Source organism: Desmodus rotundus, chromosome 12 (assembly GCF_022682495.2).
Source record: "Desmodus rotundus isolate HL8 chromosome 12, HLdesRot8A.1, whole genome shotgun sequence".
Taxonomy (NCBI): domain Eukaryota; kingdom Metazoa; phylum Chordata; class Mammalia; order Chiroptera; family Phyllostomidae; genus Desmodus; species Desmodus rotundus.
In genome coordinates this window covers 65,451,612-65,473,459 of record NC_071398.1, presented here as the reverse complement: position 1 = coordinate 65,473,459, position 21,848 = coordinate 65,451,612, and the positions used below count along the sequence as shown (strand labels likewise).

At 44.1% G+C, this 21,848-nt stretch overlaps 1 protein-coding gene across 1 annotated transcript in view; it reads left to right on the top strand.

Annotated features, from left to right (window-relative positions):
• Nucleotides 1–21,848, top strand: part of CD58 (CD58 molecule) — a 53,135-nt gene that overhangs the window by 17,367 nt on the left and 13,920 nt on the right. The window contains exons 2-3 of the mRNA XM_024570643.3: nucleotides 15,525–15,827; nucleotides 21,197–21,460. Coding sequence (XP_024426411.2) covers nucleotides 15,525–15,827; nucleotides 21,197–21,460 — 567 coding nt within the window. The remainder of the gene's footprint in view (nucleotides 1–15,524; nucleotides 15,828–21,196; nucleotides 21,461–21,848) is intronic.

Here is a 21,848-nt window from a genome sequence, read left to right as displayed (position 1 = left end):
CTTTTTCTTAGATAAGTCCCTTTAACGTTTCATATAATAAGGGCTTGGTGATGATGAACTCCTTTAACTTGACCTTATCTGGGAAGCACTTTATCTGCCCTTCCATTCTAAATGATAGCTTTGCTGGATAGAGTCATCTTGGATGTAGGTCCTTGCCTTTCATGACTTTGAATACTTCTTTCCAGCCTCTTCTTGCCTACAATGTTTCTTCTGAGAAACCAGCTGATAGTTTTATGGGAACTCCTTCGTAAGTAACTGTCTCCTTTTCTCATGCTGCTTTTAAGATTCTCTGTCTTTGACCTTTAGCATTTTAATTATGATACATCTTGGTGTGGGCCTCTTTGGGTTCATCTCTTTTGGGACTCTGCACTTCCCGGGCTTGTGTGTCTTTTTTCTTCACCAGGTTAGGGAAATTTTCTTCCATTATTTCTTCAAATACATTCTTGATCCCTTGAGTTCTCTCTTCTCCTTCTGATGTCCCTGTGATGTGAATATTGTTATGCTTCATGTTGTCCTAAATGTCCTTTAAACTATCTTCATTTTTCAAAATTCTACTTTTCTTTTTGCTGCTCTGATGGGTGGCTTTTTAATCTTGTCTTTCAAAACTCTGATTTGATCCTCTGCTTCATCCATCCTATCATTTAGGTTTCTTTCAGTGTATTCTTTTTTTTTTAATCCTCACCTGAGAATATCCTTAGAGAGAGAAAGACAAACATCAGTTTGTTGCCTCCTGTACGTGCCCTGACTGGGGATTGAACCCGTAACACATGTCTGTACCCTGACCCAGAATCACACCCACAGCCTTTTAGTGCATGGGATGGCACTCCAGCCATCTGATTCCCCTGGCCAGAGCCCAGTGTATTTGCACTTCAGATAATTGTACTCTTCGTTTCTGTTTTTTTTTTTTTTTAATGGTTTCTATATCCTTTTCCCTGCTATTGAGCATCCTTATAATCATTGCTTAGAACTCTATATCTGATAAATTGCTTGCTTCCATTTCATTTAGCTCTTTTCCCCTGTTCTTTCATTTGGTGCACGTTTCTTTTTCTCCCCATTTTGGCTGCCTCTTTGTGTTTCTTTTCTAGTACTGGATAGATCTTCTATGCCTCCTAGTCTTGGTGGGTGGCTTCATGTAGTAGGTGTCCTGTGGAGTCCTGTGGGCAGTCTACTTGATCACCTGAGTTTGGTGCTTCAGAATGTCCCTTGTGACCGGGAATTCCGGCCAAAGTGGAGGCATGGGTAGACACAATGTGCCTCCTCGCACAACCAAAAGAAGGACAACAACAAATTTAAAAACAAAAAAAACAACCAGAACTGACAGAAAATGAAACTGTATGGAAGTCCGACAACTGAGGAGTTAAAGAAGAAACATTCATCCAGACCTCTTGCTGTTAGCCTGTTCGTGTGTGCCCTCGACCCCCAGCTGGCTGGCTGTGAGGCTCAACCCCGGCCACCGGTGCAAGCTGCCGTGCAGGTGCCGACCACACAAAGTGGAATTCACCCCCACAGGCCCTGGTGCCGGCCCAGATCTCCCTTTGGACATGCCGTTTGTGAGGCTTGTGGACCTTGCTCTTATGTTGTCTGAAGCTGGCCCTTGGGTGTGTTAGTTCTGGCTTCTTGGGAAGGACCCTGGTGTAGACCAATGTCGATGCTGCCAGCCACTGGCCCTGGGCAGTCCTTGAATCTACAAACAGTTCCCCATTGTGGCTGCCTCTGCTGTGCGTCGGCATACATGTTAAGGACCAGGCTGCACACCAAGGTCTCCTTTTACCGGCACCAGGTCCAGAGACAGGTCAGTGAAAGTTCCAAGGCACCCTGAGACCCATCTTTGTCTGCCCTTGCTTGGCAGCTGCTTGGCAGGCGCAGGCACTGAGAGAGCGTGTGGCGGCACTCAAATTGCACGAGGCAGGCGTTTTCTCAGTGAGTCACCAGGTAGGAGTGACTGGTGCTCCCCAGATGGATCCAGGGTCAAACTCTGTGCCAGTGCTGCACCTCAGGCCACTCAGCAAATGTCCCTGCATGTACCAAGTCTACATGCTACCCACTGGTGCTCACACACCTTTGTACTGGGGCGGGGCGCCAGGGAGCGGTCAGGCTCAGGCAAGCAGAGTTTATCAGGCCCACACAGACCAGTATTTGGCCACATTAGGAAGGGTTCTGCTCGGGCCGGGCATGCAAGGGGGAAAATCCATATCTCACCTTTTGTTTGCCATTATCCACAGCATAAACCTTTTAGGCCTTCCTTTCAACTTAGTTTCTTATGGTCTTTAATTATGAAACCCTGTCTTATTTTCCTTAGTAACATGTTTAAAGAGATAAGTAACTAGATAAAAGCCACACCCACACTTGGGTTTAAACTTGGATTCGCATGAACTGTTTTGGAGATCTGGGTTCCCCACTACCTTGCTCAATCAAACCTCCATAAACTCACCTCCATGAGGTGGGTTCTGGGAGGGGCACAGTGGCTTGCTCTCTGAGGTCCTCACTGGCCCTGGCATTCCATGATTTGGGGGCCACCGAACTTGGTGCCCCACCTAGGTACCAGAGGTACGCTTGCATCCCGCGTAGAGTGGTTTGACTTTCTCATTCCCGGTGTTTGCTGTTCCAGTACAGTCTAGAAGCTGCATCTTGAGAAATCCTGTATCATGTCACTGCTTGCACAGTAGCCATCTACGGCAGTGGTTTAGGGCATTCTGGGTCAGACTATCTGGGTTCAGATCCAGTTTCACCACTTGCAAGTTGCAACTTCACAACTAGCAAGTCGCTTAACCTTTGTGTGCCTCGGTTTTGTCATCTGCAAAATGGGGTTAAAAATAACCTGCCTAATATGGTTTTTAAGACGATGCATTGAATATATGTTTGTAGAGCTCTTCCAACAATGCCTACTGGACAGTAAGTGTTAGATTAAATAAACTAAAATGCCCTGGCCAGTGTGGCTCAGTTGGTGGGAGAGTCATCCTGTAGACTGAAAGGTCATGGGTTTGATTCCCAGTTAGGGCACATACCCAGATTGTAGGTTTGATCCCTGGTCAGGATGCGTATGAGAAGGCAACCAATTGATGTTTCTCTCTCTCTCTCTCTCTCCTTCTCTCCTCCCACCTCCTTGTCCCCCCCCTTTAACCCCCCTCTCTTCCTCTGTTCCTCCCTTCTTCCTCCCTTCCTCGCTAAAAGCAATGGAAAAAAAAAAGACCCTCAGGTGAGTATTAAAAAAAATGAATGAATGAATGAATGAATGAATGAATAAATAAAACTAAACCTGGTTCTCAGCCTAAATCCCAGGACCCAAGTGAAAATGTGCAGAGGAATTTGTGGCTGGGAGCAGTGGGGGGTCCTTTTCAGTAACCCGATAGTTACGGTAGCCATGTTCTCTAAACCAAAACCAGACACTCCATTTGCAATATTTCGCCTGTACTCTTGGCTTTAAGCCATATAAGACGAACTGTCAAAAATGAGGTGTAATGATGATGTTTTGTAAGGATACAGCAACAGATTACTTGACATTGAAGTTGTTTTCAGACAGATGAGTCCTGCCCATGTACGCATTAGGTACTGTCCTTTCATGTCTTTAGCAAGAAAAGATCACTCAATAGTCTTCCAAACAAGTGAACCTCCCATAGTTACAGCAAAATTATGGCTAGCAGGGGATGTCTGCTTAGGCAATCACATTAGGGAGAACACGTTTTTTCCCCTCCCTCTCTCTCTGCTTTTAAACAGCAAACGTTCACTCCTTGCCCAGTTTTCATACAGCCAGGGTCACCTACAGCAGATGCCTTGGGGGTAGCCAGACTCTCAGACAGAAAAGGGGAAAGCCTTGTGGAAAGCCTCCTTCAGGCCAGTCATTTTGCAAAGCCTCTCAATCTTAATCAGGCCTCAGAGGAATCTTTTGTGGTCAGCATTATGATTCTCATTGTTTTAGCTGAGCAAACCTGCGCTTGCGGGCTTTTGAGAGTTCACCCCGTTCCTCTCTGGCTTGGAAGTCTCTGAGGTCCCCTTTCTCACTGCTCACTGTTACCAGCAAAGCCATCAGCTCCCTGCCAACTGCTTTGTTTTGCTGTGGTTGGTTTGCTTATTCATTCATTCGTGGTGTGTCACCTCTGAAGAAAAACTCATTCCACTTTCTCCTAAGTTTTCATTGGGAATTATCATATCAGCGATTTCCTTTAGAGTTAAGTTTGGAAGTACAACAGGAACGACTTTACTGTAGGAAGGAAGTGATACACAGAACCGCTACAAGCATGGTGATTCTCAAATCTACCATCCCCTGTCTACGGAATATCTCCACTTGGGCATCTTACACTGTCAGGAACTGTAAACACGATCTTACAGCTCAAGCCTGGTCCCCCTCCCTGGGGTGCCCTACCTGAGGCAATGGCAGCACCACTCACCTTGGGGGAAACAAGAAATTTATGACATGCAATGAACTCTTACACTTTTTTGAGAGAAAGACAAGCAACCTAATAGAAAAAATGAAAAAGGATATGAAAAGGCAGTTGTCAGAAAAGGCGACCTAGATAATCGACAAACAGAAAGACACTTAAATCTGTAGATGTCAGGAAATGTGAATTCAAATAGCAGTGAAATGCCACATTATGTCTGAGAGTTAAATGTGCAGGAAAAGTCACCAAATGCCATTAGGAAAGGGCAACTTGGGCATTGCTCACGGTAATGTAAATTGCAGAAGTCCTTTTTAAAAATATATTTTATTGATTATGCTGTTACAGTTGTCCCAGTTTTTTCCCCTTTGCCCCCCTCCTCCCAGCAACACCCCTCCTCGCCTTAGTTCATGCCCATGGGTCGTGCGTGTGAGTTCTTTGGCTTCTCCCTTTCCTATACTGTTCTTAACCTCCCCGTGTCTGTTTTGTGCCTACCAATTATGCTTTTCAACCCCTCCATCATTTCCCCCATTCTCCCCCTTCTCCCTCCCAGCTGATAACCCTCCATGTGATCCCCATACCTATGATTCTGTTCCTGTTTTGGTTGTTTGCTTAGTTTTGTTTTGTTTTTATTTTGTAGATTCAGTTGTTGATAGTTGTGAGTTTGTTGTCGTTTTAATGTTCATAGTTTTGATCTTCTTCTTCTTAAATGTTAAAGTTCCTTTAACATTTCATGTAGTAAGGGCTTGGTGATGATGAATTCCTTTAGCTTTACCTTCTGGGAAGCACTTTATCTGCCCTTCCATTCTAAATGATAGCTTTGCTGGATAGAGTCATCTTGGATGTAGGTCCTTGCCTTTCATGACTTTGAGTACTTCTTTCCAGCCCCTTCTTGCCCACAGTTTCTCATGAGAAATCAGCTGACAGTCTTAAGGGAACTCCTTTGTAGGTAACTGTCTCCTTTTCTCATGCTGCTTTTAAGATTCTCTCTTTAACCTTGGCATTTTCATTATTTCATGTCTTGGTGTGGGCCTCTTTGGGTGCAACTACTTTGGAACTCTCTGTGCTTCCTGGACTAGTAGGTCTATTTCCTTCACCAGGTTGGGGAAGTTCTCCTTCATTATTTTTTCAAATAAGTTTTTATTCTCTTGCTCTTCCTCATCTCCTTCTGACACTACTTTGATTCAGGTGTTGGTATGTTTAATGCCTCTCCTCATTTTTTTGAATTATTTTTCTTCTTTCTGTTATGGGTGAATGCTTATTTCTTCGTTTTGTTCCAAATTGTTGACTTGAATCCTGGCTTCCTTCCCTTCACTGTTGGTTCCCTGTATATTTTCTTTATTTCACTTTATATAACCTTCACTTCTTCCTTTATTTTGTGGCCATACTCTATCAGTTCTCTGAGCGTGCTGATCACCACTGTTTTGAACTGTGCATCTGATAGGTTGGCTATCTTTGTTCGTTTAGTTCTTTTTCTGGGGTTCTGCTCTGCCCTTTCATTTGGGCCATGTTTCTTTGTCTCCTCAATTTGGCAACCTCCCTGTGTTTGTTTCTGTGTATTAGGTAGAGCTGCTTCGACTTGGTGTCTTGGTAGTATGGCCTAATGTAGTAGGGTCCTGTAGGGTCCAGTGGCACAGTCTCCCCTATCACCCAAGCTGGGTACTTGAGGTGCGCCTTTTGTGTGGGCTGAGTACACCCTCCTCTTGTAGTTGAGCCTTGGTTGCTGTTGGCAGGTCAATGGGAGGGATTTACCCAGGCCAGTCAACTGTGAGGATTGGCTGTGATCACTGACCATCAACCTCCATCCTTCATGGAGGATCAGCTGTGCAGGGGCAGGGTGGTGGTGCTCTGTTGTGGTCTGTAGCTGCCCACGGGGTGCACAGGCCCTGGGGTTTCCCAGGTGGTGCAGGCCAAGGTCAGCCCCAACCTGTGTTCTGCCTGGAGCCACCCTGCCTGAGCTATAAAGCAGTCTGAGATGGCTGCTACTTGTGCGGGGCTGGAGATTCCCAGGTGAAGCCAAGCTGTGAATCTAAGGCTGGCTGCTGCCAGTGCCAGGCCTGGGGCTCACTAAGGCCAGCTGTTGCTTGTTTGAGAGGATTTAGGAAGTTGTGAAGCCTGAGCCAAGGCCAGCCATCCATATGGAAAAGCAGCTTGGGTGGGACTGTAAGTTGGGTGGGGTGGAGTCTCTGGGATCTCCATGACAGGTCAAGCAGTGTTAGCTCAAAGGTTGATGGAGTCTCAGATATGACACCAACTTTCCTTCTGGATGGATATGGTTTCTGTAATTCCATAGTTGTCAGACTACCTTTCAACTCGATTTTTGATGGTTCTAAGTGACAGTTGTTCTATATTTTAGCTGTAATTTTGATGTGGTCGTGCAAAGAGGATCTGCCTACGCTGCCATCTTGACTGGATCTTCACAAAACTTTTTTTCGTAAGCGGTGCGGCAGCCTCTAAGAAAATAAAAAATCTACCCTTTGATTGAGCAACACTGTATACTCTCCCACAGATACAAAACCATAAGTACCTAAGGACATGTACACATGGGTAGTTATTGCAGGGTTACTGCAATAGAAGTAGCGAGGGACAGATGGGGCATTCAGCAATGGCAGTTGCTAATTCATTATGGTGCATTCATAACCTGGAATAACATGCAGCCATTAAAAAGAGTAAAGCCAAGAATATTTCGGTCTTGAGGGGGCTAGCAAATGTTCAATGACCCCGACGGTGTAGAGGGGGTGAGAGGCTTCATTCAAATCCTTCGTCATTTTTTTGGTACTTTTTCCCATTACCATTTATCCCCCTCTTCTACCTCTACCCACCCCTCCCTCCCCTGCAGTCACCACACATTTATCCATGTCCATAAGTCCCTTATCTTGTTTTGCTCGACCCCTCCGCCACTTAGAGCTGTCAGCCTGCTCTCTGTCTGTATTTTGCTCGTTAGTTCAGTTTGTTCATTAGGTTCCACATATGGGTGAAATCATATGATATTTGTCTTTCTGTGACTGGCTTATTTCACTAAACATAATGTTTTCCAGGTCCATCCAGGCTGTTGCAAAGGGTAAAACTTTATTTCAACTGCCAAATAGTATTCCACTGTGTAACGTATCACACCTGTTTTGTTCACTTACCTACCGATGAACACTTGGGCTGCTTCCAAATCTTGGCTATTGTAAATAACGTTGCAATGAACATAAGGGTGCATATATTCTTTCGAATTAGTGTTTTGGGTTTCTTTGGATAAATTCCCAGAAATAGAATCTCTGAGTCATAAGGCAGTTCCATTTTAGTTTTTGAGGAATCTCCATACTGTGTTCCACAGCGGCTGCACCGAAGTGCATTCCCACCAACAGTGCACGAGGGCTCCCTTCCTCCATGCCCTCGTCAGCACTTGTTGTTTGCTGATTTGCTGATGGCAGCCATTCCGACAGGTGTGAGATGATGTCTCATTGTGGTTTTAATTTGCATTTATCTGATGATTAATGATGTTGAGAAACTTTTCATGCCAGTTGGGCAGCTGTGTGTCCTCTTTGGAGAAGTGTCTATTCAGGTCCTTTGCCCATTTTTAAGTTGGATTCTTTGGTTTTTTGTTGCTGAGTTGTATAAGTTTTTTAATAAATTTTGGATGTTAACCCCTATTACATGTATCATTGGCAAATATATTCTCCTATTCAGTGGGTTGTCTTTTCATTTTGTTGATTGTTTGCTGTGCAAAACCTTTTTAGTTTGATGTAGTCCCATTTGCTTATTTTTTTCTTTTGTTTTCCTTGGCCAAGGAGATATATCAAGCAAAACTATTGCTACGAGAAATGCCTGAGATTTTACTACCTAAGTTTGCTTCTAGGTTTTATGGTTTCAGGTCTAACATTTAAGTCTATAATCCATTTCGAATTTATTCTTTTTATAATAACATTTTTAGAATGAGGGCAAGGGAGAGAGAAAGAGGCAGAGAAACATCAATGTGTGGTTTCGTCTTGCACGTCTCCAACTGCGGACCTGGCCCACAACCCAGGCATGTGCCCTGACTGGGAATTGAACAGGTGACCTTCCGGGTCACAGGCTGCCACTCAGTCCACTGAGCCACACCAGCCAGGGTGGTATTTGGGGTCTTTTGTGGCTCCATATACATTTTTGGAATATTTGTTCTAGTTCTGTGAAATACGTCATTGGTATCTTGAGAGGAATTGCATTGAATCTATAGATTGCTTTGGGTAGTATGTATGTTTTCATTATTTTAATTCGCCCTAACCATGAACATGGTACGTGCTTCCACTTATTTGTATCCTTTTCAATTTCTTTCTTCAGTGTCTTATAATTTTCTGAGTACGGATCTTTTACATTCTTGGTTAAATTTATTCCTAGGTATTTTGTTCTTTTTGAAGCAGTCATAAATGGGATTGTATTGATGTGATCACGTGGTTTTTATCCTTCGCTTTGTTTATGTGGTGTATCATGGTATTGACCTGTGAATACTGTACCAACTTTACATCTCTCGAGCAAGTTCCATTGATCATGGTGTATGATTTCTTTCATGTATTGCTGTATTCAGTTTGCTGCTATTTTCTTGAGGATTTTAGAATCTCTATTCATGAGGGGTATTGGCCTATAATTTTCTTTCTTTGTATTGTCTTCATCTGGTTGTGGAATTAGGTTAATGCTGGCCTCATAAAATAAGCTTGGGAAGTCTTTCCTCCCCTTGATTTTTTGGAACAGTTTGAAATGGAGAGGTGTTAGCTCTTTTTGGAGTGTTTGGTAAAATTCACCTGTGAAGCCATCCAGTCCAGGGCTTTTGTTTTTTGGAAGTTTTTAGATTGCAGCTCAATTTCAGTAGTTATAATCTGTCTATTCAGATTCTCTGGTTCTCCCTGGTTTAGTTTTGGAAGATTGTATGTTTCTAGGAATTTATCCATTTCTCCCAGGTTTTCCAATTTGTTGGTAATATTTTCTACAGTTCTTGTATTTCTATGACGTCAGTTGTTTCTTCTCTTTCATTTCTGGTTTTATATATGTTGGTCCTCTCTCCTTTTTTATTGATGAATTGTGTTGAAGGTTTGTCACTATTGCTTATTTTTTCAAAGGACAAGCTTTTGGTTTCATTGATTTTGTGTATTGTTTTTAAGACCATTTCATTTATTTCTGCTTTGATCTTTATTATATCTGTCCTTCTACTCACTTTGGGCTCTGTTTGTTGTTCTTTTTCAGGTTCCTTTAAGTGTAAAGTTAGATTGTTTATTTGAGAATTTCTTTGTTTCTTCATGTAGGCCTGTATGCTATGAATTTCCCTCTAGAATTGCTTTCCCTGTGTCCCACAGATTTTGGATTGCTGTGTTCTCATTTTCATTTGTTTCAAGGTATCTTTTGATTTCTTCCTTGATCTCATTGTTAACCCATTCATTGTTTAGTAATAAGTTATTTAGTTTCCATGACTCCATATTTTTCTGTTTTCTTCTTGTGATTGATTTCTTGTTTCATACCATTATGGTCAGAGAAGATGCTTGATATGATTCAGTCTTCTTAAATTTATTGAGGCTTGTTTTGTGTCCTGACATGTGGTCTATCCTAGAAAATGTTCCACGTGCACTTGAAAAGAATGCATATTCTGTTGTTTTGGGATGAAATGTTCGAAGATATCAATTAAATTCTTTTGATCTAGTGTGTCATTTAAGGACGTCTGCTTATTGATTTTGTGTTTGGAAGATCTATTCACTGAAGTCATTAGTTTGTTAAAACCCTCAATACGATTATATTACTGTCAATCTCTCCTTTATGTCCATGAAGATTTGCCTTACATATCTTGGTGCTGCTAGGTTGGGTGCCTGAGTGTTTCCTAGGGCTATATCCTCCTGTTGGATTGTTTTCTTTGTCATTATATAGTGTCCTCCTTTGCCTCTTACCATAATCTTGGTTTTGTCACACAAAAGTATTGCTTTCCCAGCTTTATTTTTCTTTCCATTTGCATGAAATGCCTTTTTCATCCTTTTAGTCTGCCTGTGTCTTTCCTTCAGAGGTGTGTTTCCTTAGGACAGCATATATATGGGTTTTGTTTTCTTATCCATTCAACTCCTCTATGTCTTTTGATTGGACAATTTAATCCATTTGCAATTTAAAGTGATTATTGATAGATATGTATTTATTGCCATTTTATTTATTAACTATTTTCTTCTTTTGTTTTCTTCTTCTTCAACTAAGCCCTTTAACATTTGTTGCAATGCTGGTTTGGTGGTAACAAACTCCTTTAGCGTCTTCTTGTCTGGGAGTTCTTTATTTCTTCAATTTTAAATGATAACCTTGCTGGGTAAAGTAGCTTTGGTTGTAGGTTCTTGCTTTTCATCACTTTGAATATTTCATGCCAATCTTCTCTGGCCTGAAATATTTCTGTTGAGAAGTCAGATGATGCTCTTATAGGAGGTCATTAGTAGGTAACTATCTGCTTTACTCTTGCGTCTTTTAAGATTCTCTCCTTGTCATTAAGGTTTGCTATTTTAAAATATGATGTGTCTTGGTGAGGGCTTCTTTAGGTCTGTTTCGTTTGGGGCTCTCCACACTTTCTGGACTTTTGTGTCATTTTCTTTCACCAGGATAGGGAAGGTTTCTGTCATTATTTCTTCAAATAGGTTCTCAAATCCTTGCCCTCTCTGTTCTCTTCCACAGAGGGAGTGGAAGGTGCTGCTATTCCTGTGATGTGGATGTTGTTACACTTCATGTTGTCCCAAAGGTCCCTTAAACTATCCTCATTTTTGAAATTTCTTTTTCTTTTTCCTGCTCTCATTGATTGGGGTTTTCTTGGATGATTTTTAAAAAATTATATTTTATTGATTATGCTGTTATAGCTGTCCCAATTTCCCCCTCTTTGCCGATCTCCATCCAGCACCTTCCACTCACTCTGTCAATCCCACACCACTGTTCATAGCATATAAGCTCTTTGGCTCCTCCATTTCCTATACTGTACTTTACATCACCATGGCTATTCTGGAACTACTTATTTGTACTGCTTAATCCCCTCACCTCTTCACCCATTTGTACTGCTTAATCCCCTCACCTCTTCACCCACTTAGTCAGACACGAGGGGGTGGTCCCCCACACCTCTCCTATATGGCAGCCATCAAGATGCTTTCTGTATCCCTGATTTTCTGTTCTTCTTATTTGCTTAGTTTGTTTTTTAGATTCAATTGTTGATAGATATGCATTTATTGCCATTTTACTCATAGTTTTGATCTTTTTCTCAAATAAGTTTCTTCAATGTTTCGTATAATAATGATTTGGTGATGATGAACTCCTTTAGTTTTTTCTTGTCTGGGAGGCTCTTTATCTGCCCTTCAATTCTAAATGGCAGCTTTGCTGGGTGGAGCAATCATGGCTGTAGGTCCCTGCTTTTCGGTACTGAATATTTCTTGCCCGCCCCTTCTAGCCTGCAAAGTTTCTTTTGAGAAATCCTGCTGAAATAGCTGAAAGTCTTATGAAAACGCACCTGTAGGTAACTAACTGCTTTTTTCTTGCTGCTTTTAAGATTCTCTCTTTAACTTTTGGCATTTTAATTCTGATATGTCTTGGGGTGGGCCTCTTTGCATCCATCTTGTTTGGGACTCTCTGTGCTTCCTGGACTTACATGTCTATTTCCTTCACTAATTTGGAAGTTTTCCTACATTATTTTTTCAAATAAATTTCCAATTTCATGCTCTTTCTCTTCTCCTTGTGACACCCCTACGATGCGAATGTTGGACCTTTTAAAGTTGTCTCAGAGGTGTCTTACACTATCCTCATCTTTACTGATTCCCTTTTTCTTCTTGTTGTTCTGATTGGTTGTTTTTTGCTTCCTTATGTTCCAAATCATTGATTTGATTCTTGGCTTCATCAACTCTACTGTTGTTTCCTTGTAAATTGTTCTTTATTTCAATTAGTGTGTCCTTTGTTTCTGACTGGATCTTTTTTATGCTATTGAGATCCTCACTAAGTTCCTTAAACCCCCTTATAATCAGTGTTTTGAACTCTGAATCTGATAGATTGCTTATCTCCATTTTGTTTGGTTCTTTTTCTGGAGTTTTGATCTGTTCTTTCATTGGGCCATGTTTCTTTGTCTCCTCATTTTGGCAGCCTCCCTGTGTTTGTTTGTATGTATTAGGTAGAGCTGCTATGACTCCTTGTCTTTGTAGCATGTCCTAATGTAGTAGGTGTCCTGGAAGGTACAATGGCACAGCCTCCTGTATCACCCAAGCTCGGTATGTGAGGTGCACCCTTTGTGTGGGCTGAGTACACCTGTCCTCTTGTATTTGAGCCTTGCTTGTTGTAGGCAGGTCAACGGGAGGGATTTACCCAGGCCAGTCAGCTGCAAGGACTGGCTGTGACCACTGACCACCATCCTCAGCCCTCTGTGGAGGATCAGCTGTGAGGGGGTGGTCCTGGTGTGGGGCTGGACACCTTGCTCCTGCAATATCCCTCCTGAGTATTTATCTACCAGCCATGGGTGTGGGACCAGCCCAGTTCATGTCTCTACCCTCCTACCTGTCTGGATGGATGTGGTTTCTTTAATTTCATAATTGTCAGACTTCCGTTCAACTTGATTTCTGACCGTTCTGAGTGATGGTTGTTCTATAGTTTAGTTGTAACTTTGATGTGGTTGTACAAGGAGGTGAGCCGTGTTTACCTATGCTGCCATCTTTACCGGAAGTTCTGATTGAGTATTTTTTTTCTACCTTGTCTTCCAAATCACTGATCTGATTCTTTGTTTTATATAATCTACTGTTTATTTCTTCCTGTGTATTATTTATTTTAGGTATTGCATTCTTTATCTGACTGGTCCTTTTTATGGTTTCTATGTCTTTTTTTTATGTTGTTGAGCATTCTTATACCTATTACTTTGGGTTCTTTATCTGATGAATTGCTTGTCTCCATTTCATTTAGTTCTTCTTCTGGAGAATGCTCTTTATTCATCTTGGTCCTGTTTCTTCATCTTCCCACTTTGGCTGCCTCTTTTTGTTTGTTTCTGTGTAGATATGCAAAGACTCTGTCCTTAGTCAGACACTGCCTGTTCCTGGCCTGGCCAACCTGACTGGAGCTCTCAGTGATGCACAGCTTGTGTTCCCTCTGCTGGTCCTGGGCGCATTTGGAAAGGACCAATATGTGGACCAAGGCTGGCTTTTCCTGGCACCAGGCCCTGTGGTGCATCAGCTAAAGTCTCAAAGCACCCAGAGATCTGCCCTCACCTATAGGCTGCCTGTTAGGCTTAATCACTGAAAGAACCTGCACCTGAACTCTTTAGCGGGGTTAAGCCCCACGGGGCAGGGTGAGAGGACTTCGTGCAGGTGGGGCTATTGCTTACCCCTCGGCTGTGCCACATGGAGGGGAGTTCTCTTCCTGAGAAAGACTGCCTCTACAGCATGGGAATGATGAGTACAGCTGTCCTAGCAGCTGATGCTTCAGCTCTCTCCCCAGAGCCACCAACCCCAGACGGTCCTCATGTGGCATTAGTCCACTCTGCCCTCCCTCTGCCAGAGCCCAGGGTAAGTGGCTGCAAACAAAACCTTGTGTGTTGATCTTTTAGAATGGTGTCTGCATCTCTAGTTGTCTCCCCCTGGCAGACAGAAATCTCGCTGCTTTCACACTGGGATGTTATGTGGGCAGTTTTTCTGGTTCTGGTGCTCTAAGCCTGGTTTGCAACCCCCCTGGCTGCTGAAATGTCCCTCTGGAATTTCAGCTGCTGCCCGTGTGAGCCCAGCCTATCCTCCCATGCCTCCACACTTCGTATCAGTCTCGTTGTGGTGGTGTGGTTTCTTCTGTTAGTCCTTGGTTATAGGGCTTCTCTCCAGCTAGCCTTCAGTTGGTTATACAGGATGATTTTTGTATACTTTGGTTGTCACTCCAGTTGTTCCTGGGAGGAGGTTAGTGTAGCTTCCACTTACTATGCCACCATCTTGGTTCCTGCCTTTGTCAGCCTGTGTTGACAGGACTCCCACTAGTGGGACCTGACTGGAGTCCATCAGAGAGGCTAACACGGCTTGTGACAGCAGGTTTGAATCAGCTCTAGCATGCCACTGTAGTCCCCGAGTCCTTAATCTTCCTCATAACCTGACTTGCTTCCTGTCATTGTTTTTGACCTCAGTAGCTCCCCTGTCAGCCAAGAAAGAGGCTTGCCTGACAGTCACCATCAACTCTCCCCTCCCCCTCGTCCCCCACAGCCAGGAGTCAGTGAACCCCTGGGATTTCTCTGTCATGTGGATCTTGAGTCTGTGCACTTGTGCATCCTGAGTCTGGTCCACCCTATCTGCCAGTCTCTCCTCGCTACCGCGCTGCCTCTGTTTTGCTCTTTCTACCTCTGTGCTTGCGCCTGGCAGCCATTGTTCACTCTGCCGTCAGCCTGTGGAAACAGATTACAGCATGCTTGTCTTCTGTTTACAACCGCTCTGTGGCTGTCCCTTGCCACTGTCCTAATGAGCGTAAGTTCCAAACCCTTAGCATATCTTGCCTAACACCCTCCAGCCCCCTGCTCGCATACCAGTTCTACCTGCCACTGCCTGCCTCTGCAGCCTCCTTCCCGACTCCTCACTCTGTTGGTCTCTTCATTTCAGCCATTGGAATTGCTTTTATGTCCTCCGACAGACCAAACTCCTCAATCAGGACATGCCTTTGGAGTGCTGCTTCCTCCACCTGTATCTCCACTCGCCTCCCCTCCTTATCCAGCCCTCAGCTGGCTAACTCCTCTCATCCTTCAGTGATTTGCCACCCGGTGTCACTTCCAGCATGACTTCCTGGGTGAAGGCCCTTACCTAGGTGGTTGTCCTTGCCTTCCCAGTGTCTTCTCCATGGGGTGAGGGGGGTGAGGCTCCTCGAGGGCCTGGAGTGATTCTTGTCGTCTTTGCTGCCATATTCCCAGCATTGCCCACAGTACCTGGCATGCAGTTCGTGCCCCATAAATCTTGGCTCCACCTCCTGGATTTACGTTGGCCCCAATTAAAGAGTAAATGCTCCATGGTCAAGCATCTGACACTCGCTGTGCTTTTTGTCAGCAGTGGATCAGCTTAGCACACAAAGTAGCTGGTGCATCATTTTTACCGCTCCATTTAACTCCTTTCCCCAAAGAGCATCTTGGAAGATGGTTTGCTGTTTTTGACAGCAAAGTGATGCTGTTTTTTCTAACCAATTATTTTGTTCTCCTAGATTTCAGCAGCTCTAAGAGCTCATCGCTATTTTCAGCTGTGGGAACTGTGAACGGGAGTGTCATTCTGTCTCCATCAAACGTGCAACCCTTTACAGAGATAATGTGGAAAAAAGGAACTAATAAAGTTATTGAATGGGATTCAGATGGCGTCAAATCTTACCCACCTTTTGACGGTAGGGTTCGTTTGAACAATACCTCAGGTGACCTCCACATCTCAAATTTAATACCATCGGATGAAGGTGAATATGAAGTTGAAATGCTACACTCTTCAAATGGCATGAAATTTTACCTCACGGTCTTTGGTGAGTATTACATAACTTGGTTTGTTTAAAATGGCAAATTTCCAACTTTTTAAAGAGACTTATACAAATTAATGGCTTGTGAGAAGTAAAACAGTTTGTTGTCACACGCAGGCAGAGTTTTCCTCTCTTTCTGGTACATGGTGCCTCTTTTAGCTCCCGCATCATCCTCTGGGCCAGGCGAGGCGAGAATGTGACTGAGGTGAGGAGGGCAGCACCATCGGACAATGCCCTGGCGTGGGATGCCGTGGCAGCAGTGAGCTCAGATCTCTGAGCTCCATGGATAGGGGATGGTGCTCTGAAAGTTAGAGTTTCTGTTTCCTCCTGCAGCCCACCCAGGAGAGGCTTTTCTCTGTCATTTTAAACTGGAACTGGAGATACGCTACAGGTTCCCCCACGCTTCTCCTTGATGCTTCTAGGTTATTCTCCCTCCCTCACCTCTAGAGTCCCTTCCTCGTAGCTGCCGTCTGTAGGTGCGTGAGTACCGCCCCCCCCCCCCCCCCCCCCCGAGTGCTGTTCGTTGCAGAGTCGCTGAGAAATAATGTACGTGCATCACTGGATGAGTTTCGGGCGTGCAGCACGGTGGGCTGACGTGCACAGGCTGTGAAATGATGACCGCCACAGGGTCGGCTAACACCTGTCTTCTCACAGAGAGACCTGAAGGAGAAAAGGAAGAAGAGAAGAAAAGGGATAAAAAGTTTTTTTCTTGAGTTGAGCAGTCCTAACAACTTTCCTGAGTGTCCTTCGGCAGTGTTAAGTGTCCCTGTCATGTTGGACACTACAGTCCCAGTGCCCGTTATCTTGTCCTGGAAGGCGGTGCCTTTCTACCACTTCCTCCAACTCCTCCTCCCCGTCCCCTTCGCCTCTGGTCTTGTCTTCCTCTGAGTTTGGTGGTTCTTCCTTTTTATAGATTCTCCATATCAGTGTAATTATATGGGACAGCATTTGCCCTTCTCTTTCTGACTCATTTCTCTTGACGCAATGCCACCATGACCCACCCATGTTGTCGCGGATGGTAGGGTATTCTCTTTTTAAATTTTATTCTTCAGTTACAGTTTACATTCAGTATTATTTTGTATTAGTTTCGGGTGTACAGTATAGGGTATAGACTTTACCAATATTTACAGTATGGGGATAGACTTTACCAATATTTACGGTATAGGGGATAGACTTTACCAATATTTACGGTATAGGGGATAGACTTTACCAATATTTCAAGTCCCAGGATTTCTTCATTTTTTATGACTGAATAATACTCCTGTGTGTGTGTGTGTACCACAACTTTTTTATCCATTCACCTGCTGATGGACACTTAGCTTGTTTCCGTGTCTTGGCTACTGTACATAATGCTGCAGTGAATGTCACCCCAGTTTTTCTTGATCATTTTAGTGCCTGGTTCATTCTCACTGTTTCTGCTGTTTCTGCTGTCATAATTCTTGATGACTGTAATATTGAAGTAAAAGTTATTTGAATGTCCTGATTTCTCAGACCTTGCTGCCCTCTCCTGTAATGATGTTGTTCTCCATGTACTTACGGCCCCCAGGGATGTAGCCTAGAACTTGTCGTTACTGGTCATTCTGATCCCTCCTGTTTGAGGCTCACTTCCTGTGCTGTGCTGACTCTGGGAGCCCTTGGGAAGCTTAGCGAAGGCCTGCAGAGGGGCGAGTGCGGGGAGGCGAGTTTCCAGCAGGGAGCAGTGACATGAGTAGCATTAAATGTGGGACTTCCAGTCCTGCTTTGGGAATATTGATTTTAGCCTGTGGCAGCGAGAAGCCACTGTATCCAATCCTGACGAGGGGTGTGACCGATGAAATATATTTTTTGGAAGATTAATCAGTTGGTAGATATTTATGGTGGATTAAGAAGAGACACCAGGTTAGAAGCTACTGTGATTCTTCGAGTAGACAGAGGTATTGGTAATAGTTGTTTAGAAAGCAAAGAATCAGAAGATAATACCAAGAAAAAGTCAACAGTATTGAGATTGTGTTATAAAAAGACATAAGATGACTCAAGGTTTCATACTTGAACGGCAAAATGATTGGTTATACTCTTTTTCTTAGAAATGAGGAAGTCACACTTTTTTGAGGGTGTGCTTAAGTGACTTGACATTTTCCTGCTGGAGACACCGGACCTAACGGGAGACTTGCAGAAAGGGTATTTCAGACGTGGGGGTTTCCTGGCGCCTTTTCTTTCTATGTATAAGTTGCTGTCTAGCTTTCCCTTTTCCTGCAAAGTCCCCTTAAAATTTCCACTAATAACGTTTATTAGTTCTTTCACATCCCCTCACGACCTTTATTGCACTGGTGATGTCCATGGAAGTAGAGTGAGCTGATCTGCCTTAAATGGTTCAGATTGGTGCATAGCCTGTTATTAAAGTTAATGGGAATCTACAAATGCCATCTCATGTATACAAAAGAAATTCTTACAGAGAGCTGAATTAATTAATTATAAAGCAACTAAGTTACCTTAGGGGATGGAGTAGGCACCATTTCTTGCCTGTTTAATGCTGCTTAAGGTACAGCTGTACCTTTGTTACATATAGCAGTGCGAAGTCCCCTGGGAGAGAATATTAAGGCTATAGGCCGGAGGTGCTGGTCTGACCCAGATGCTGCGGAAAGGTTTGCGTGCTTTTTGGTGAGCAGATAGGCTCAGCTCTTCCAGGTTAGGTATGTGATGATGGCAGTGTAATGAGATTATACAGGAAGAGCTTCTGTATAGCTAAGTGGGGGCTAACGGCCTAGAAGATACTACTGGCGCTTCCGTGTGTCTCCCCTCACAGCATTTTTATATCCCGCTTGACCATTACAATGTTCTTATAAAGTATTATATTCCCTTTTACAGATGAAAAGGAGATGGGCTTTGCCATGGCTTTCTCCATTTGTAAAACAGGAACCTGGGTTGGATGTTTTCTTTAAGGTCTTACAGCTCCTATAAGAGCTGCGGTCCAAGGTCACACAGCAAGCCAGGACTAACACTCACACCTCCCAGCTCCTGGTCAGTGACTCTGTCACTGTATCACACGCCCTCAGGAGGCGCTTGGGCTTGCTGACCTTGAGCTCCATTATTATGATTGTCAACTCATGTCATCCTCATCACAGTTGTATAGGGTAGATACGATTTGTTTTCTTAACGTGTGGGACAGGAAGCCTAGGCACAAGGGATTACATAACTTGCCCAGGGTCAAGTGGCACTCAGTAGTAGAGTGGGCTGTGAACCCGAGGCCGGCAGTCCGTGCTCGTAGCCACCATACCATTGCTTGTGGGAGGTGAGCTATTGAACTGACGTTGTATAGAGTGGAGAGAGCAATTTGAACACTGTCTCTCTGACTCTATTTATCTATCCCTCCATCCCTCCAAGTGTCCAACATCATCCTCCATATCATTTAGAAGCCAACTGTGTGACTTGTATTCTGTCAAGTGCTATGGCTAAGAGGTGAATATTTCCTAGCTTTGCCCTCCAAAGGCTCACAGTCTGAGGGGCTCCCAGGCACCTCTGTTCAGTTTGGAAAGTGAGGAAAGACTAGACGTGGCCTAGCTGGATCGAGAAACCAGAGTCTGTGACGGAACACATGGGGTGCCCACATCAGAATCACCAGGGGTGGTGCGGCCCAGGAATCTGGGTTTTTAACACACACCTCAGGCGACTCTTATGCCCACTGACATTGGAGAAATGCGTCTACAGAATATGTCTAAGGAAGTGGGAAGCTCAGTTTCCTGCCCCTGAGCAATGCCCAGCCTCGGGGCAGAGGCAGGCGTAAGCACGTGCAGTGCCTGCAACAGGCACCTCCATTTCTTAGCTGGAGGGGCCTCTGGAGCTGCGGCGGGGTGTGCTGGGCGGGTCGGACCTGAGGAGGCTGGGGGGCGAGGGCTGTGGGCACCCATCTTTTAAGCCAACTAGAGCAACTCCTTATCCTTTTGAAGGGTAATGGTCAGCTGCTTAAGATTGAATTTGGAGAAAGGTTTCCAGTGCTTAAAAATGATGAAAATTTCTGCCCTGGCTGGTGTGGCTCAGTGCACTGGGTACAGGCCTGTGAACCAAAGGGTCGCTGGTTCGATTCCCAGTGAGGGCACATGCTTGTGTTGCCGGCCAGGTCTCCTGTGGGGAGTGTGTGAGAGGGGGTGTGTGCATTGATGTTTCTCTGCCTCTCTTTCTTCTTCCCTTCTCCTCTCTCTAAAAATAAATAAATAAATTCTTTAAAAAAAAGATTAAAATTTCTTTTAAAGAAAAACTTGGTGGCAGCAGAACAAGTTATGTGAACCATTTTAAACCTAAAAACTGAGGACGCCCCAAGCAGAGAGGGGAATCCTGTGTGACTTGGGTCTCTAACGAGGCAGGCCGCGTGTCTGAGCGAGAAGGAATTTAGGAGGAGAGTATGAGAGGAAAGACGAGTTGGACACTTCCATTTTTAGATTATGTTTTGGAGCTTAAGTGTTCCTTTGTATTTGAAAATAGTATTTTTAATGGCAGCATAGTATTCCGTCATCTTGGTGAGCAACGCTGTACTTTGCTTTTTAGGAGGTGTTTATAAAGTATTGGGATTTTATTTCCCAAATGGTCCCATGACTTCTGTTTTGCATATTCCATATATATGTACATGTTTTCTCAGATCTCATATGATTAGTTTTAGGGGGAATGTAGAGATGCGAGAAGGCATATGAATTAAACACACAACCAGTGGGACGGATCAGCATTAAGATTTTAGGGGGCAACGATGGCGCACGTGAGGTGTGTCTGAACCTGTGGTGTGTGGGTGTGGGTGCCTCAGCCAGTGGGGTCGCCTCCTGGAGGAAGCGTGGGAGGGAGGCCTCTGGGCTCATGGGGCTCTGACAGGTGCCACCCCCCCTCACCTCTCCACAGGGCCAGCCCACAGTACTTTTTGCAAAAACCTTTGGAGTCAGACAGCTTTTGGAATTAAACGTTTTTCAGATGTTAGAAAGGTAATATAAGCTATTTCTTCTCTGTATGTTAAGAAGCACCCCACTTAGTTATAGGGAGCACCCCTACACTCAAGCATGTGACTAGTTTTAGTAAAATACGATAATTAATATCTAAAGTAAGTGAGAAAAGTTAAAACTGTAAATCCTTATGTTAATTCAGGTACGGACCGGCAGCTAAATGACTTGGCCACCCTTCTGTCTAAGATCTTCGGGCTTTCAGAAGTGAGGGTGAGGGAGTGGGGGCCTGTGTGTGTTCTGAATTGGGGCAGGAAGATCAGACTCAGGGGAAGCAAGAGTCCTCTCCTGTTGGTGCCCGAGGAAGTGGCCAGCTCATCCCTTCAAATTCACAAGAAAGTGGGGGGCTCTTCATAAATTTAAAGATGAAGCATCTAAATTACTCTTTTTTGTACTAAATATGACTTTTTTTTCCCCCAGACCCTCTTCCATCTCCGATGTTACAATGTGAGTTGGTTAATGAAAGCATTGAAGTCCGGTGCGAGGTCCCGGAAAGTTACAGCAGGCATCAGAAACTATTAAACTACTCGTGGCATTGCCGCGCACCGCAATGTGAAGGAAGCACAACACCTGTATTGCATTTTAAGAAGAGCGATGACCTCTCAGAGCAAGTACAGTGTTTTGTTGCAAATCCAGAGTCTACAAGGACGACCTCGGTGGTTTTGTCCTTCTGTGCTCCACAAGGTGAGTGAGCAGATGACCATTCTGTGCCAGAGACACAAATACCAGTGGGGTTCGTGAGCCAGTGGTGGTTTGCGGTTTTGCTCCACAGATGTAGTGGCTACATTTCACAAGTTTGAAATGTAAAGTAAGTTACAATTTTCAAAGATGACCCATTAGAGATAGAAGGCTAACATGTTTAGCACTTGCTGGGGCAAACCCCATTCTAATGCAGGTGTCAATGCTCACACAACCCAGTGGGTTGGATACTAGTAATTATTCTTATTTTATGGGGAGAAACCAAGAGTTTGAGTTGCCTGCCCAAGGTCAACAGCTAGTAAGTAGCAGAGTCTGGTTTCGGGATCAGGCCATCTGACTCCAGAGCTCCTGTTCTTAACTACTTACAATACTG